At 28.2% G+C, this 17,038-nt stretch overlaps 2 protein-coding genes across 2 annotated transcripts; both read left to right on the top strand.

Moving 5' to 3' along the window:
* Positions 1–532: 532 nt before the first annotated feature.
* LOC145193181 (zinc finger protein 277-like) lies at positions 533–10,342 on the top strand. Its single transcript, XM_090079206.1, has 13 exons — positions 533–775; positions 4,014–4,108; positions 5,201–5,283; positions 5,390–5,481; positions 6,624–6,688; positions 6,846–6,891; positions 8,373–8,505; positions 8,823–8,911; positions 9,018–9,117; positions 9,383–9,425; positions 9,507–9,556; positions 9,820–9,944; positions 10,030–10,342. The coding sequence occupies exons 1-13, from the start codon at positions 561–563 to the stop codon at positions 10,118–10,120; spliced, it is 1,227 nt and encodes a 408-aa protein (XP_089935332.1). The 5' UTR covers positions 533–560; the 3' UTR covers positions 10,121–10,342.
* Positions 10,343–10,710: 368 nt separating this feature from the next.
* On the top strand, positions 10,711–13,497 carry LOC145193186 (inositol monophosphatase 3-like). The gene is made up of 4 exons (XM_080070619.2): positions 10,711–11,025; positions 11,395–11,605; positions 12,134–12,262; positions 12,375–13,497. The coding sequence occupies exons 1-4, from the start codon at positions 10,801–10,803 to the stop codon at positions 12,860–12,862; spliced, it is 1,053 nt and encodes a 350-aa protein (XP_079926745.2). The 5' UTR covers positions 10,711–10,800; the 3' UTR covers positions 12,863–13,497.
* The last annotated feature ends 3,541 nt before the right edge of the window (positions 13,498–17,038 follow it).

Genomic DNA, 17,038 nt, shown 5'->3' on the forward strand with positions numbered 1-17,038 from the left:
CTACACTACAATTAGTAAAGACCTAAACTGTAAAATGTATAACTAGAAAAAGTTCAGTTACTGTTTGAAATTCATTAACAACGGCATGCCTTCTTTTTATTATTTCTCAGATTAGCCTATCATGTTCCATCATATATATCTTGTGTGCAGTAATCTATTCAGTAATATATAAATATAGTAAAGAATACATTATATTTTTAACAGGATAAATGTCATACATGATATGCCATATGGAAATTATTGTGGTTTGTCGTTTTTTCTTTCCTATTTAACTTCACACAGATAATGTGCAGTTATCTTTGACTTCAGTTTAAATTCTGCATAATTTAAGTTTCAAGTATTACTTTAGAATATTTCATATTTTTTGAAAAATGAATTAAATGTCCCCTATAGGAGCATGCGCAAGTTAACAATGTAAAACCTTGATGTTAAAAGTTATAGAATTTAATGAATGTTTCAGAAATTTTAGTGAAGAGAATATTATTTTCAAGATAATATTTGTTAAGTTTTATTTTTTATCAAAAATTATAACATGAACATTCTTTATTTGTAATTTAGCAATGGAAGCAGTTAATGTTTTACAACCCCTTTCAATAAATGAAATAACATCTGAAATAACTAAAAAATCAAAATTTGTCAATGAAATCGAATGCTTGCTCTGTGACAGCAAATTTCAATCAACTGAAAATGGCACTGGAAATCCAATTCTTGCTCATTTACTGTCTGTTCATAAGGTTGTGATTGCTGATGTTCAAAATATTCCTAATTTCCCAAGGTAAATCATTTAAAGACTATACCAGTTAGTATATTTATATTATAAATTAGGTTTTTTCAACTTTTCCATTTAAACTTTGATAGTGAGTTCATGTTAACATTGTGTGTGTAACATTAAGAAATTGCTCTCAAAAGTCGAGAATTAGAGAAGTTTTGTTTGTTATATTGCACAGTATTAATTCTGCTAAAAGCAGAATATTATCCTAAAGGAAAGCTTTTTTTTTATTCAATAATCTGTTGGATATTGTTCATGTGGGTGCTCCAAAGCAGATCACCATTCTAGAAGATAAGGATTTTATCATACAGTAGTGTGCATAAGTTTATAAACAGCGAAAATTTTCTAGTCTTTTCATCATAACTTTTTGCCTTTTCACTGAAAATGAATGGAATTTTTCACAATTGTTCTTCTAAAGTAATTACATAATATAATTTACTCAAAAAAATAATAATTCGTTATGGAAAGAAGAAATTCAAATTTTATTGAAAACATAATTGTGCAAAAGTTTATAAACAAATGAAAAAAACTCAAAAAAGAGAAATTATTTCTAATTCCTCCACATTTTTTCATTACAACACATCAGTATTTTGTTGGATAACCTCTAGATTTTAATATTGCTTGGCACTGACAAGGCATAGAGTCAACTAAGTAGATAAGCACAAGTTTGGGGATATTTGCCAAACAATCCAAAAGGATCTTGAATAAATCATTTTTATTGGTCAGTTTTTTGCTTTTCAATTGATGATCAAGATGTTCCCAAAGATGTTCTATTGGATTTAAATCTGGACTTTGAGAAAGCCAGTCCAAAAGTGGAATTTTTTTCGTATTTAAAAAATCTTTGACAGAGTTTGCACAAAGCTTTGGATCTTTGTCTTGCTGAAAAATCCAACCACGAGGAATTTTGTCCTTTCCATGTGGCAGCATAACATTCTTGATTATATCTAAATATACATACTGATCCATTCTGTCTTCAATGCGATATGAGTGGACCAATAGAATCACGACTCAAAGTGGACCGATAGAATCATGACTGAAAGATCCCCAAACCATTATATTGCCACCACTATGTTTAACTCTTGGTATTTAATACTAAGGAGCAAATCTTTTACATTTCAGATGTCTCATGTACTTGATACCAACGCTACCAAATATGTAAAACTTTGATTTGTCACTGAATAAGACTTTTGACCATTCTTTTGAAGTCCAATTCAAATGATCTTTTGCACATTTCATTTGTGCTAAGCGATTATTTAATAATATTATTGGTTTCTTGGCAGAATGACGACCAAACAAATTATACTGACGCAGGCGACATTTTGTAGTATCTACGCTGCACTTAACACCATAGTTCTTGCTCAAAATACCATTTAATTCAACAGCATTGTCTTAGCAAAATTCTGTCTTGATGTTCTGTAGTTATCCTTGGCCTTGCTAGACGATGTTTGTTTTTGAGTGTATTACAGTCTCTATATCTCTTAACTACTTCACTAATTGTTGATTTAGCCACATCATAAAGCTCAGAAATTTACTTATAAGGAATCTTCTTCTCTACAGCACCTATTATAAAATTTTTCTTTTCTAGTTACAATTCCTTAGACTTTCCCATTATTTTTTTAGTTCAATTTAAGTTAAATATTATCTCCAGTAATTTAGTTTTAATGATAAAATGTTTTTCTTACTGAAATTTTGATTTTTTTAATGGGGCATGGAACTGTTTATAAACTTTTGCACAATTATGTTTTCAATAAAATTTGAATTTCCTCCTTCCATAACAAATTTTCATTTTTTTGAGTAAATTATATTATGTAATTACTTTAGAAGAACAATTGTTAAAAATTCCATTCATTTTCAATGAACAGATAAAACGTTGTGACAAAAAACTTGGAAATTTTAGCTGTTTATAAACTTTTGCACGCTACTGTAGCTTAAGGATTTTATCATAGCAAAGAGAACAACCAGGGTTATTAGGAACTATGGACATTAGTTTTTCAAATTTGCTTTGAGCAGCATGCAAAGCAGCTTTTAGATGTTGAATTTGAACGCTTCCAACAATCACAAGTAGATATTGAAGCATCAACCAGCCAGGCAGATCTGATTCCTTGCCATCATCTAATGCTGAAAAATATTGTGATCCTTTTGCTATATAATGCTTTTATTGGTGCTCAAACTCAAAGAGATTCAACATTATGTTGCCTAGAATGCTGTACTATCTCAAACAAACCTTTATAAAATGCAACAAGTGGCGAAGCTGTTGGTTTTAAAGGTATGCTCTATAAATGATTTGGGATACAATAGCAGTTGATTGACTGCAAGAATTTTCAACCAGCTTAAACAGATAAATCAGTGGAAGCAATGGTAACACCATCTTGAGGTGATAATATTCAGTTTACTTAAGTCTACCTAATAGTAAAGCAACGACAAGATGACATGGGTTTCTAAAATTATCTGTTATCTTTCTTGGAGGCAATTCTAAATAAGTCTATTTCTAAGCGTCAGACACCATACATTATGTCTGATGAATAGCAAGTCATATATATGAAATCAATCTAATTTTTATGTGACCATTTCACTATGACTGCATCAGAAAAGTGAGGGATTTGTGACCTGGCAATTTGTGTTGTTTTCATCCACAAGGCCTGGATTAGTATCATAATTACAGTTTAAGTACCTAATTGTCACTAATAATTGTAACTGCTACTTAGTCCTTATTACTTGCACTTAGTGCATCTTTTACCTCTAGTCATAATGCAGTACTATGATTCCAGACTGAACACTAGCACTATGATTCCAGACCAAGTACTCTCAGAAATTCTCTATAGGAGACAAATAGGCTATTGAGGTTGCCATGCTATTGTTTTGAGTTCACCTTTCTTGTTTCTAGAGAATGAAGTTCTTGCCTGTGTTTAATTTTGTGTTCTAAATATCTTACTCTGTAAAATTTTATTTGTAAATTTTAATTTCAAATAAAAGAAAACAAATGAAACAACTTCTGAAACAAAACTACTCAATATAAGTTTTAAGATTAAGTTAGTAAACTTCAGTGATATATCAGTTGTAAAGAAATCTCTTTCAGCCAAGATAAAGGCTAGCTAAGATAACTCTTTCAGCCATGATATAGAGACTAGCTAAGATAACTCTTTCAGCCAAGATAGAGACTAGCTAAGATAACTCTTTCAGCCAAGATAGAGACTAGCTAAGATAACCCTTTCAGCCATAAAGATACTTTTTTTTCTTTTATTAGGTATATAAGCTATTGGAAAGAAAAATTTACTACTGTTAAAGATTTAAAAGAAGTATGTGTTGTGGTTAAATCAAACAGCTCACCTGATGATAAAGGTTTTTTTTCTTTGTTTTGGAAAATAAGCAAATAGCAAGTCATTTTTTTAATTCTCAATAATTTTGATAATGTCCTGGTTTTGTAATTATCAAGCTGTTAAAAAATTTTCTTTATTAGCAAATTAGGATTTAAATTATTGGCTCAGTATTGAAAAGTGGCAGGCAACATTATATTAATTGGATAGTAGTTAAGAAAATAATGTTCAAATTAAAAAACAAAAACTTTTAGTAAGGTAAGTCAAATATTGGTTAAAACAGTTGTTTTTTTTGTTCAGACAAATGTTTCAATAATTATTTTTAATTTTACTACATAAATAATAAACAAATTTTTATTTTTAGGTAAAAAAAATTACACCCACTATAAAACAAAAAATATATTCACCTAATATATATATATATATATATATATATATATATATATATATATATATATATATATATATATATATATATATATATATATATATATGTACACCAAAAATAGTTGAAACTCTTGTTCTAAATGTTGTCAACACCGCTGATAGCATAAGAAAAGAATTAACCAATACCAATTTAATAATAAAATAAGAAATTGCATATGAAAACTAACATTTTCAACTTAACTTACAACTTAGATGCCTAAATATTCTGTTGAAGTTCTACTGAAAAGGAAATTTTTTGCTAAAATTTAAAAAACCATAATTATTAATTTTCATGTGGAAAACATAAATGTCTTTTAAATTAAATTTTAAGAAACCACTTATTAGTGTCTTAAAACACTTTGCAGAAATCTTTTGTTAACAAAGCTTGTAATCCGTGGTCTTTTTTGTAACTTTTCATTAACTTATGTTGTTTTAGCTTTAAATTTTAGATATAATTATTTTTTCTGATTTTTCAAAATAGTAAATAACAACATTTAAATGAAGTAAAAAAAAGATAAAATTGAACTTCTTCTGGATTGTCAAATTCCTTTGTTTGTATTTATCCTAATTATCATACTTTCTTTTTTTTTTTTTTCTACTTTCTTTTTTATTTTAGCTCCATCAGAGTATTTTTATTTTAGCTCCATCAGAGTATTTTTATTTAAGCTCCATCAGAGTATTTTTATTTTAGCTCCATCAGAGTATTTTTATATGCTAACAAATTTCATTCCTGAAGATGAAGCAATCCGTGATGAACTTACACTAGAGAAGCTGGTGAGTTTTATGGAGTTGCTTTTAGATTTTATTAATGTAAGATGTGAATCTATATAATGTGAAAATAACTGTGTACCTTTCAAGAACCTTCTTTTTTAATTGTTAGGAGAATGTACTTGAGGAACAGCAACTTGAAAGAAACGATGCATCTTTCTCAAAAACATGCTTGTTTTGTAAAGAAACATTTCAGGGAAATAGGTATAATAAAGTTTCTGGTTATTGGTAATAAACCATGCACCATATTAATTTTTTTTGGTACAAATAAATTGATACTTAAAGGTGAAGATTTTGAAAATCTTCAGCATAAAATATTTCTAATTGTTGTCAAGCATATAACTCTTGTATAAAAATTACTCTTTTTTTTTCATATTTTTAAAAAGATAAGTTTACAACTAAAACTTATTGAAATAAATTTATCATCCAAAACATCAGCAAGAAGTTTATTTTAAAATGTTGTTTTTCTTTTTTTCTTGTAGTTAGTTATGTCAACTTTTTGTACAACTAGTTTGCATTAAAAAGACAGAATAAAATTTATTGTCTTTTTAATGCAAAAAACCATCAAGATATTATTAGATTAATATTGTTAGATTAATTCAGATTAATAATATTATTAATCTGAATTCTAATTATTATCTATTAATCTAATAATATTAGATTAATCTAATATTCTATTGATTAATCTAATAATCTATTAATCTAATAATATTAGATTAATAATAATATTATTAGATTAATCAAGATATTATAAGATTAATATTAAAGTGCTTTTATTCAATAAAAGCACTTTAATATTAATCCAATAATATCTTGATGGTTTTTTAACAAAAATATAATTTGTTAGTATTTGAAATGAACTTTTTGCTTATAAAATAATTATTGCCTTCTAATAAAATCAAGTTGATTATGAACTGTCTAAAATATTATGCCATTCTGCCATCACTATCATCATTCATGCCAAAACTTTATTCATGCCAAAAATTAAACAAATGTTTTAAACATTTCTGTTAGTTTTTAAAGCAATATTTTATTACACAACTTATGTTTAATCGCTAATTCTTCATCATATAGCTACTGTTGGAATAATTGAGTATTTGTCATTATTTCATAACTACTACTAACTATTCTTGTATACCATGCCTTTCAACAAATTCTAGAAGTCTTAGACTCAAAAAAATATAATCCTCAGAACATATTCTTGCATAGTTTGAGGCTAAACCTTTTTTTTTGAAAAAAATTTGCATAATTAGCATGACTCACCAATTCATGGCAATTTGTTGTCTTGAATGATATTCTTGAATGATTACAATTGTATGAAATATGTTTAATTTATTTTATTGCAGAGCAAAGATTTTTAGGCATATGGCAAAGGAGCACAGTTTTAATGTGGGAAACTCAGACAACATTGGTTTTTATTTATTAATTATTTTATTTATTATCTTAAATTTTTTTTTTTTTTCCTTTGAACAAAAAGTGAGCAAATTTTCTGATAGTTTAACCTCTTGACGTTATACTATATATTGTTTAATCTGGTTTTATTTTTAAACTTTTTTTTTAATTTCTAGTGCATGCATCTGAGTTTATTGACCTAATAAAAAGCAAGTTGGATAGGTATTTCTTTCTACTGCAAATTTTATTTTAAAAATTTCCTAATATGCAGGGGTCACACCACAATAGAACTTATCATCAAGTCAACGAAAATAGGACCCCATCAAACCATATAATTTTAGAACGCTGGTATTACCTAGATTATGATAAAATAGTTCATAAAAACCTTTAAGCTATACATCTGATTTCCTGATTTTAATGTATACTTCTTTATTATAAATACTAACATAAGTAGTATACACTAAAATCCAAAAATAAGTTAGTGAGTCATGATTTATTTAAAGATATTTAATAATTTCAAAGATATAGCATGGTAATATAAACATTTTGTAATCTATTAGATAATAGTGTTCAAGAGTGTTAATATAGATAATTAAGTTTGCTGGGCTAACAAGGAACAGCTAAAAAGCTATTTTTACAAATATAAGGGAAAAAAAGTTTGTCATGTGAATGAAAAAAGTAAAATTCTGCAAAGAGCAGAAAGAAAATTCTCTCTGCTGTCTGCATAATATAACTTTTTTATAGTTATTTGTGACTAACAAGAAAAAAAAGATTGTTGCCTTTTTCATGACTTCTTTTTAAAGTTTATTTAGTTTAAAGATAAGAATTTAAGTTGGGACAAACTAAGAACAAAAGTCAAAAGCATTTGCATTAGAGATGATGCTTTGATTACCATCCTCAAAAGGTAGGCTAGTAAGACATCATAAAACGCCTGCATTCTGCTTATTAAAAGATTTTAGGTATTGAAATTAAATTATTTCTTCAAAACTATAATGGTGCAAATAACAGCAGAAGATCTTAAGCACATATCTAATGTTTGCATGATTGTTTTTTTTTCTATTCATACTCAATAGCAGTTTAATGTTTGTTTATAAAGTTTTTTGTAACATTTTAGAGGAATAAACTTATTCTGTTGATGTTTTGTTTTTAGTTTGTCCTTTAAAAAAACAAGCTTTTTTTTTTAACAATGCATTTTTTTGAATTTTTTCAATTCCTTATTTAACAAGATATTTTGAAATATAGACATCTTTATTGATTGCATGGCCTGATGGAGCAATAAGGTTAAAAAATTCCTATCACGTAAAATGCAACCAAACAAATAGTTTTAGCTCTGATATTTCTTTTCTTTTTAATCTAATCATTTGATTCTTTGTTAATATTTGAAGATTAGAATCCAGTATTCCTAAAAAGCTCAGTATTGCTCATAAAATTATTTTTTTTAATATTTGGGATGCAAAGGTTTAAATCCATGCTCTTTGTTGTGCTTTAGTTTTTTTTTATTAAACGTTTAAGCTTTATAATCTGATAAAGTTGGGAAAAAGTTAAAGATGTAAATCAAAATCTTTCACCATACCTTTTCCCCCATCTCCACCCCCTATCTCCTCCCCTGTAATGTGTTGAATCTCTCCTCCCCTGTATTGTGTTGAATCTCCCATTTTATAAGCCAAACAAATGTTGATACAATTCTTTTTTTTTCTATATAGTTTCACATGTTTGTGCTGCGAGAAACAATTTAAAGATTGGAATACTCTCAAAGATCATATGAGAAAAAAAGGTCATAAAAGAATAGACCCACTAAATAAAGAATATGACAAATTTTACCTTATCAATTATCTGGTAATATAACAATTATTTTTAGTAATACGAACTTATTATTGGCACTTAATGTTTAGCTCAAAAATTTAGCACAATTCATCCTATATCATGTTTAAAAAGTTAGGATTTATTTAAAATAAAATGCCAAACAGGATTCTTAAATATCTGTTCTATTTGAAATCTCACTTCAAAACAGATTTTAATGTGTTTTCATAATTTGTAAATCAATTCAATGAATATTTCAAATAAGTTTTTTCTCATACTCACAAGAAATTTATTTTGTGAGTATGAGAAAAAAAAAAATTATTTTCATAAATATTTTCATAAAATTATTTTAGGCTCCAGGTAAATACTGGAAAGAATTACAATCAGAACCAGAGTATGAAAAAGAAAACATAGAAGAACAAGAAGAAGAGAACACAGAGAAGTATGAAATTGTTCTGTCTTTAATTACTTTTGAGTTTTATGAAATCAATATGCAATTAGTGTCCCTTTCAAATGATGTGAATTGTTGCTGTTTATTTGTTGTTCAGAGCATGGGGTGATTGGACAGAAAGAAAAGGAGTTATTTCACTTTGTCTGTTTTGCATAACAACTGATGTTGATGTTAACAAAATTATTGATCACATGAAGGTAAATTGTCGCTTGTCTAGTGGAGCAGACATAATCTAGAGGAAAATTTCCCCAGGGTTAGGAGTCTTTTTCTTTTCTATTAGAAGCTTCTAATAGAAGCTCTAACTTAATTTTTTAACTAAGAACCATTTGTTTCTTTAAAAAATAGAGTTGGGCTATTTACTAAATAAAAATTTTACTTTATTACATAGAAAAGTTTAGAAGTTTTTATTTGACTACTTAATAAAAAATAATTTAAAAATTTTTTTGGTTTTTATTTACTTAGAATGATCATGATTTCAATTTAAGTTTATTGAAGAAAAAATATGGTAAGCAGTTGAGTTCTAAAAGTTTTTTTTTTTTCTTTTTTAAAACTTTGTCTAACTGTTGCTTTTTAAATCCAAATCCAGATTTGAATTTTTATCACCAAGTAAAGATTGTTAATTACATTCGAAAAAAGGTAATAAAACCTTATAATGGTAATACAAGTTATTGTTAATTTTTGTCTTAGATATATAATTACATACATATATAATTACATATATAATAGTATTACTTTACAAGATCCAGCATAACGCAACATGGAAAGAGTTTACTTTCAAGAACAATTATTGACACTTTCGTTTTGTTTTTTTTTTCATTTTCAAAAACATTCTTGAACAATAGTTTTATAAAAAAAAGTTTTTTAATTAAAGTTTTAATGTGTAGAATGTTTTTCTTTAGGTGTTTGAGTTGACTTGCCCTTATTGCATGGACAAATTTGCTAATAGAGGAGAGTTAGAACTTCATTTGTCTGCAAAACGCCACTGCCAATTACCGACAGATAAAAATAACTGGGATCAACCAAGGTAATTTTAAAGTTGGTTGTGTCAATGCTTTGATTTGTATTCATTTGTATTACTATTACAACATTTAATCTTCATTCTTTTTTAGCTACTTCTTTCCAACGTTTGAAGATGATAGTCTGTTATGTTTTCTTGAAGATGATGGCGAAGATGAAAATCAAAATATCACTCTTTCATGATCTTATTTTTTATGTCATAAAGGAAAGTTTTATACATAGATGAACTGAGCAATAAATTAGTGCTATAATGTGACTACTAATTTGAAATCAATGGGAATGGTTCTGTAAAATGCATGTGACAAGTCTTTTTAAACTCATATAGCCATCTTTTAAAATGCTTATGACCAAAACTCATCTTATTTTGTCAATTGACCCCTTCTTTTGAGAACAAAAAAAAATTTACATCCGTGTTTTTTTTTTTTTAAACTTTTCAAAGAAATTTGGAGATTTTATTTATCAAATAAACTTTACAGTTTGTGCATAAATCAACATTTATGCATGTAAAATGGTTTAGTGTCAAGTTATGCAGTGGTACACTCAGGAATTAAACTAAGGGTGATGGAGGAGGGTCTTCCCATGGTAAACAGTTTACAAAATGATCTAAGTTTCGGAGTAAAAATTAAGCACTATCATCTTAGGTTGATATACATATCAATGGATATATATAACAAATTTTAAATGAATATTTTGAGGAAAGTTTTTTGGAAAAAGCTCTTTTTTTTCTTATTATGGTCATTTTTGGGCTCCATCATTCCTGAGTGCATAACTGAAGTCATTTCAACTGGCCTTAGTTTTATAAAGAAAATTTATGATTTTTTTCAAGTATGCATTTTTCAAAGATTCTTTTAGAAAACTAATAAATGTTGCAGTGTGGTCAGAACTTTCGTCTTTCAAAGTTTGGATTTTTTTGCTTAATATCTTTGAGCTGCTTGTTTTTTTTCTACGTTCGTGGATTTTCTGTTTCACAACTTTTTATGAGGAATGAAGACACAATATCTCTTCGGCGACTCCTGTTAACATCAATTCAAGCAGCAAAACAAGGTGGAATAAAAGTCAAGAATGTCAAGGTGTCACAAGACTTGCAGGTAAACATCAAGTTTGGGTTCTTTTCGTATCTTTACGTTTAAGACTTTTTTTTAGTTACAGTTGGTTTTGACATTCGTTGATTAAAACTTATTAAAAATTTAAAATACTTAATAAAAATAAAACAAATCGAGTTTTATTGTTACTATTTTTACTGTTACTATATGTTATTGGTATTTTTATTGTACTTTATAATAACTATTATTGCAAATAACTATGAATCCTATTTCATTTGTTAAGTTTTTTTTTTTTTTTTTTTATGGTTTAAAAAATGTTTTTTCCATACATTTTAGATGGAAAAACGGAAGTTGAATTTTTCCATGAAATTTATTACAATGACACTTAAAAGAAATTATTTGATATTTTTGCAGGTGAAAAGTAAGGGGTACACAAAAGAAGGTGCTAATGATCTTGTTACTCTGGGAGATATGCTTTCTCATAAGCAAATGTACTACATCTTGAGGAAAGAGTTCCCTCGTTTGCATATCGTTTCTGAAGAAGTATCAGACAATGAACCAATTCCTCAACAAGACACCTCTTCTTTGGATTTAGATGCGAACGAAGAAGTGAGTTTACAATTAGGCAAGTTTCTTTGCGATTGCCCTTAGTATAAAAAACTTTCTTGTTTTTGAAATTGTTTTTGATGAATTTTGATGTTTAATTTTCCGCATTTGACATTCGTTTGACATTTGTTTGACATCAGTTTGACATTCGTTAACTAAAACTATTTTTAGTAGAGATTTTGTGAAACCGAAGGTTTTGTTAAAAATAAAACCTTTTTTTTAAAAGATAATTGTTTTCTCTAATTTGCGAAATATTTCCTCAAAATATTTTACTAGAATATTTAGCCTATTTTCTTGTGAAAAAGTAGGTAGATAGATAAAGTTTGAACTTCAATTCCTATCATGCATTTTCGCTATGTGTGTACTTCAATCTGAAAATGTTATCTACTTGGAAGTTAATTTTTGTTAGGACAAAAATTCTCGGTTCCAACAAAACTGTTTTATTGTGGGCAAAAGAAAAAAATCACGAAAAAATCTTTTTTTAAGTAACAAAGTTTTGGCGTAAAGATTGCATTTGCATGTAAATAAAAAATGTGTTTATATTTAGGTAACCACTATGATACATTAGTTCCAATTGAGGACTTAACTGTCTGGATTGATCCACTCGATGCAACGCAAGAATATACTGAAAACCTCACTGAATTTGTTACAACTATGGTTTGCGTAGCTGTTAAAGGTATCCTTGTAGACATGCGAAAAATTCTAAATATGTCGAAGTACCTATCTCACCGTTTTTTGTATAGTTTTGCGATTTTTCATATCTGGAATTTTTTTTTATTATGATCTAGGCGAAGCTGTAATAGGCGTGATTCACTTCCCATTTGAAGATAAAACTGTCTGGGCATGGAGAGGAAATGGCCATTCTAGTAATATTGATTATATATCAGAAACTGCACCAACTCAAGAATCTCATATGAAAATTATTGTGTCGCGTTCTCACAGCGGAAAAGTAAAACAAATCGCGAAAAAGGTATTTGGTGAAGATGCTGAAGTTATTTCGGCTGGAGGTGCTGGATATAAATCCCTCTTTGTAGCAAGGAGGGGTGCAAACGCTTACATTCATATCACTGCCATCAAAAAGTGGGATATTTGTGCTGGTAATGCACTTTTAAAACAACTTGGTGGTGATATGACAGATTTGAACGGAAATGCGATTAGCTTTTCCGATAAAACTCGATCAAACTTAGTTTTAAAAGATGGAATCGTCGCCACTTTTAAAAAGCATTTAAAAATTGTGGAAAAAATTCAAGGAGCAAACATAGCACTAACTAGATAGAGCTAATGTTATAGCACTAACCAGATTAACTTATAAGTATTCAAAAAAGTGTAAAAATATTTATTTTTTTTTAATTCACCACCATTTTATTTAATGTTTTAACGTAGATATTTAAATTTTGTCCTGCTGAATGTTTTTAAAAACCGCTTAAAAATAGTTTTTTAATATCGGCGATGTTTTACAATTATCGAGTACTTTTTCAGCACTTTTTATATTTGTAACATCGAATAAAAAAAGTCCTCAGTTATCAAGATATTTGAACAATCTTTTATTTGTAACTCGATGCTTTGCTGAAAAACTGCGAAGATTTTTTAAATATTACGTGGAAACATTTTAAGTTGTAGAAGGTTATTCTTTAACTCTTAAAATATTAAAATTAGGTATTAAAATATTAAAGTTTGACTTAAAAGGTTAAAACGAAAATGAGAAGTTTCCGAGATCGTGGAAAGATTTTAGCTCAGTGATAGTTGCACAGGCATTGTAACTGGATGCGATCAAATGTGAAATTCTGTTTGCTTCGGAACGTTCTTCAGATAACTTCAAATAATTAATTCGAGCTTGGAGAGTTTTTTCCGATTTTATTCCTGTTAAATGTATTTGTTGAATGTATTTGTCCTCAGCAATTAAATCATTAAGATCAACAGTTTTTGCATTTAGCCCCTCCCTTTTCTGGGGTTTTATCTACTTTCTCCCTACATTGGCAGCACTTACTGGTCAGCTCGAAACTCACAATCTCGAAATCTTACAGTAAGTGACCCGGAGTCCATTTTAAAAGAATTGAACAAGGCTTGAAAATAGATAATTCTCATTTTCGTCTATAAAAATTTGTTTTTAAACCTGTATTAAAACACGAACACTCATAAATAATAAAACGAAAAGACGTAAACACAAAGACTCATCAGCCTGCCATCCATATAAATGATGAATTGCAATCAAGTATAAATTTAGTAACCAAGGTAGAAAGCAGACAGATGTGAAGAAGGCTGCTGCCTTAACGATATTTTTTTCCTCCTCGATCTTTGTAATCTTTTATCCATTATTCTCAGGATAAGAAGTTATAGAGCATCAACCATAAGCCTGAGGAATTTATAACTATCAAAATTTATTTTAATTGTATCCATTATTTATGTGATTTCTTTGTCATATTTGTGTTGCTTTATTTCAGATTGTAGCTACTAACAAAGTTTGTGGGCGTATACCTACTCTATATCGGACAGAAACCGAAGGAGTAAAGTCAACCATATCTTTAGCACTTATGGTTATAATTATCCTAGACTTGTTGGAACAACTGAATCTATAGGAAAATCTTCATCATCTGAAGAATCTAAATTTAATTCAGATCAAGAATCAGGTCCAGAGAAATGAAAAAAAACCTCAAATTCTTTGGGCTTTACTTCATTCGTTTTCATTCCAAATTTATCTATTGCCTCCTTCATCCATCTGAACCGAATATCCTTATTCTCCACAGATTTTTGGAATGCTTACTTCAACTCTTTCGTTTCAAATCTAGGTAAAAATGAATATCCTCCTCTTTGGCAAAACCCGAACTCTCCTCATAAAGCTCATTCTGTATCTTAAAAAAGTTCCCAGCTCTGGAATCCAAGGATTTTAGACAATGCAGATTTGTGTACTTATTATAGAGCTTCAGTAATTTTTTATTATCCTTTTTCCTGACACTAGATCTACTGATGATAAAATCTTGAAACCCTATTTTCTCCTAAACATCTATTACAGCAGATTCTTGCAGAAACATAAGAACAAGAATCTGATTTCTGCATATTAGATCCTTGTACTTATGCCTGAGAACAGATTACTACCAACTTCCTAGATTGAAATCTTATTGATCTAAAATAAAAATAGAAAAGTTATTTATCTTTAGGGTTCTGTTGTTCTTATATAATTGTTTGCTTTATTGTGTCATATTTTTTGAAACTTAGAAGAATATTGAATCAAATCTGCATTGCATAAAATAGGCCATTGTTAATAACATTCATATAATTTTAGCATTTTTTTGTAGTGCATTTATATAAAAACTTAAATTTATTTGTTCTACCTAGGAAATTTCAGAAACTGGGTGTATCTTAGAATATTTCCATTGGTTGGCAACTAGTTTATTGAAAACTCATTGATTGGGTACTTCAGGAGAAACAACTCATTGATTGGCTACTTTAGGAGAAACAGCAGCCTCCTTGGATTAGTTGATACTGTGTATTTTCTCTGCTCACCCTTCCTTTTTGTTTTTGTTTTTAGGTAATAGATTTATTATTTTATACTGTAAAATATCAATAACTTGTACATTTAGCGCGTCATGCCCCTCTCCCTCAAAATAAAAAACAAAAAAAGTTACGTTTTACATAAATTACATTACATGATATCTTATACAAAAGTTAAAGTAATATATCCACATTGAATATATATATATATGATTTATTTTAAAGATATCGCGAATTTTATATGACAAAATAAGTTTATATACCATTAAAAAAGCATTGAATAATTACAATAAGCAGTTAAATTAAAATGATAAACAGTAATCACAGAGGTTGTTTAATCGGTCACTAGCATCGAATCCATCTGTAAATCAGGGTTTATTGAATAGTCTGTACCAGACCGTCCAGATCAATGATTGCCACCTAGCCTAATCATGTTGGCTTTCCCAATCACCAAGGGGAAAGGGCCAGCAAAAGCCGTTTAAAATTTTAAAAATTTCAAGCTTTATCAAAAACGAAAAAAACTGAAATTTTACATAATGCTGAATTTGAGGTCATATATATATATATATATATATATATATATATATATATATATATATATATATATATATATATATATATATATATAGCAATTTTTTATGTTTATTTATACTAATGGTTAATCAAATTAAACCATTAGTAAAAATAAACATAAATAATGCGGACCTCATCTCATCAATTTATCGGGTTATCATTTCTTAAAAGAATTATACACGTTAAAAAAACAAGTGCGTTTAAACTTTCCGTACAAGGTGTATCTATATATATATATATATATATATATATATATATATATATATATATATATATATATATATATATATATATATATATATATATATATATATATATATATCTTTGATTATTTTAGTACATAAGTCCTTTCAGTATTGACCAAATATTTTCAATTGGCCTTCATTCTGGTAATTTTGGCCGATGATTTATTTTTGGTACAATTTCAATCTTTTCAGCCAGTTCAGATAATCAAATACGCTTATGGCGTAATGAGAAGATGCAAGATTTGGCCGAACACATATTTGTCACTATGATGATGCTCTCTTATAAAAGGGATGAATCTCTTGAATACAATACTTCAAGTATAAAAATTGGTTGATAGCATTGCCAGATTCTTGAAAATACGGTTTAGAGGTCCCTTAAGGCGAATTTGCGATCCAGATTTTTTCTGGAAACTTTTTGACTGTATTTAACATTTGATCAAGTCAATAAACTATTCCTTGAGTAAAAATTTTACTCAAGGAATAGTTTATTGACTCGATCAAATGTTAAATACATTGAGTGAACTGTGATTTAAAGTGAAATACGATTCATCATCAACGATCCATTCTAAGTCCCAGTAATTTTAGTAAAATCTACCGTAACATGTTAGAAATCTTTGTATTATTCGATCATCTCGCTTAATAATTTTGTCTTTTATAGCATTTGATGGGAGACTTATTTTTAAGTAATTTATTCACATATGATTGCGAAACACTGAATTTATGCGATACTTTGAGAATTACCATCTTGATCAAAAATGTTTTTTAGTTTTTAGTTTTAAACTTACTTTTCGGCTTCACAATCACCTCTAGCCTTTCATGTCCAAATTTGTTTTCGGCTCGTTTAATTGTCATAAATTGTCCTTCTTGGAATATTTAGCTAGGAAATGCTTTTCGTGTGTTTTTCCAAGGTTCATATTTTCCAAAAACTTAAACAAACGTTTTCAGCGTTCATCTTCGCTTATTATTTTTTTTTTTTGCACCTTCATCTGTAAATATTTAATACCAATTCTTTTTGTGTTTTCTGAAAACTAAAAACTCTGAGGTTAACAAATATATATGCGTGGCGTCACATATAGGTATTTTGAAAGGAGGCAAAATTAAACTGTGCTGACTTTTAGTGATCACCCGTTAGTAAGATGGCCAAT

The sequence above is a fragment of the Hydra viridissima genome, unplaced genomic scaffold (assembly GCF_058129835.1).
Source record: "Hydra viridissima isolate aposymbiotic clone 2 unplaced genomic scaffold, HvirCarnegie_v1 scaffold_2, whole genome shotgun sequence".
In the NCBI taxonomy this organism is placed as follows: domain Eukaryota; kingdom Metazoa; phylum Cnidaria; class Hydrozoa; order Anthoathecata; family Hydridae; genus Hydra; species Hydra viridissima.

What these genes read in the sequence shown, in the direction of transcription:
- LOC145193181 (XM_090079206.1), top strand. Translation starts at nt 561, where the DNA reads ATGGAAGCAGTTAATGTTTTACAACCCCTTTCAATAAATGAAATAACA. An exon ending in TTAATTACATTCGAAAAAAG is followed by an intron (nt 9,557 to 9,819) that starts GTAATAAAACCT and finishes GTTTTTCTTTAG; the next exon opens with GTGTTTGAGTTGACTTGCCC. An exon ending in AATAACTGGGATCAACCAAG is followed by an intron (nt 9,945 to 10,029) that starts GTAATTTTAAAG and finishes ATTCTTTTTTAG; the next exon opens with CTACTTCTTTCCAACGTTTG.
- LOC145193186 (XM_080070619.2), top strand. Translation starts at nt 10,801, where the DNA reads ATGTTGCAGTGTGGTCAGAACTTTCGTCTTTCAAAGTTTGGATTTTTT. An exon ending in AGGTGTCACAAGACTTGCAG is followed by an intron (nt 11,026 to 11,394) that starts GTAAACATCAAG and finishes ATATTTTTGCAG; the next exon opens with GTGAAAAGTAAGGGGTACAC. An exon ending in GGTTTGCGTAGCTGTTAAAG is followed by an intron (nt 12,263 to 12,374) that starts GTATCCTTGTAG and finishes ATTATGATCTAG; the next exon opens with GCGAAGCTGTAATAGGCGTG.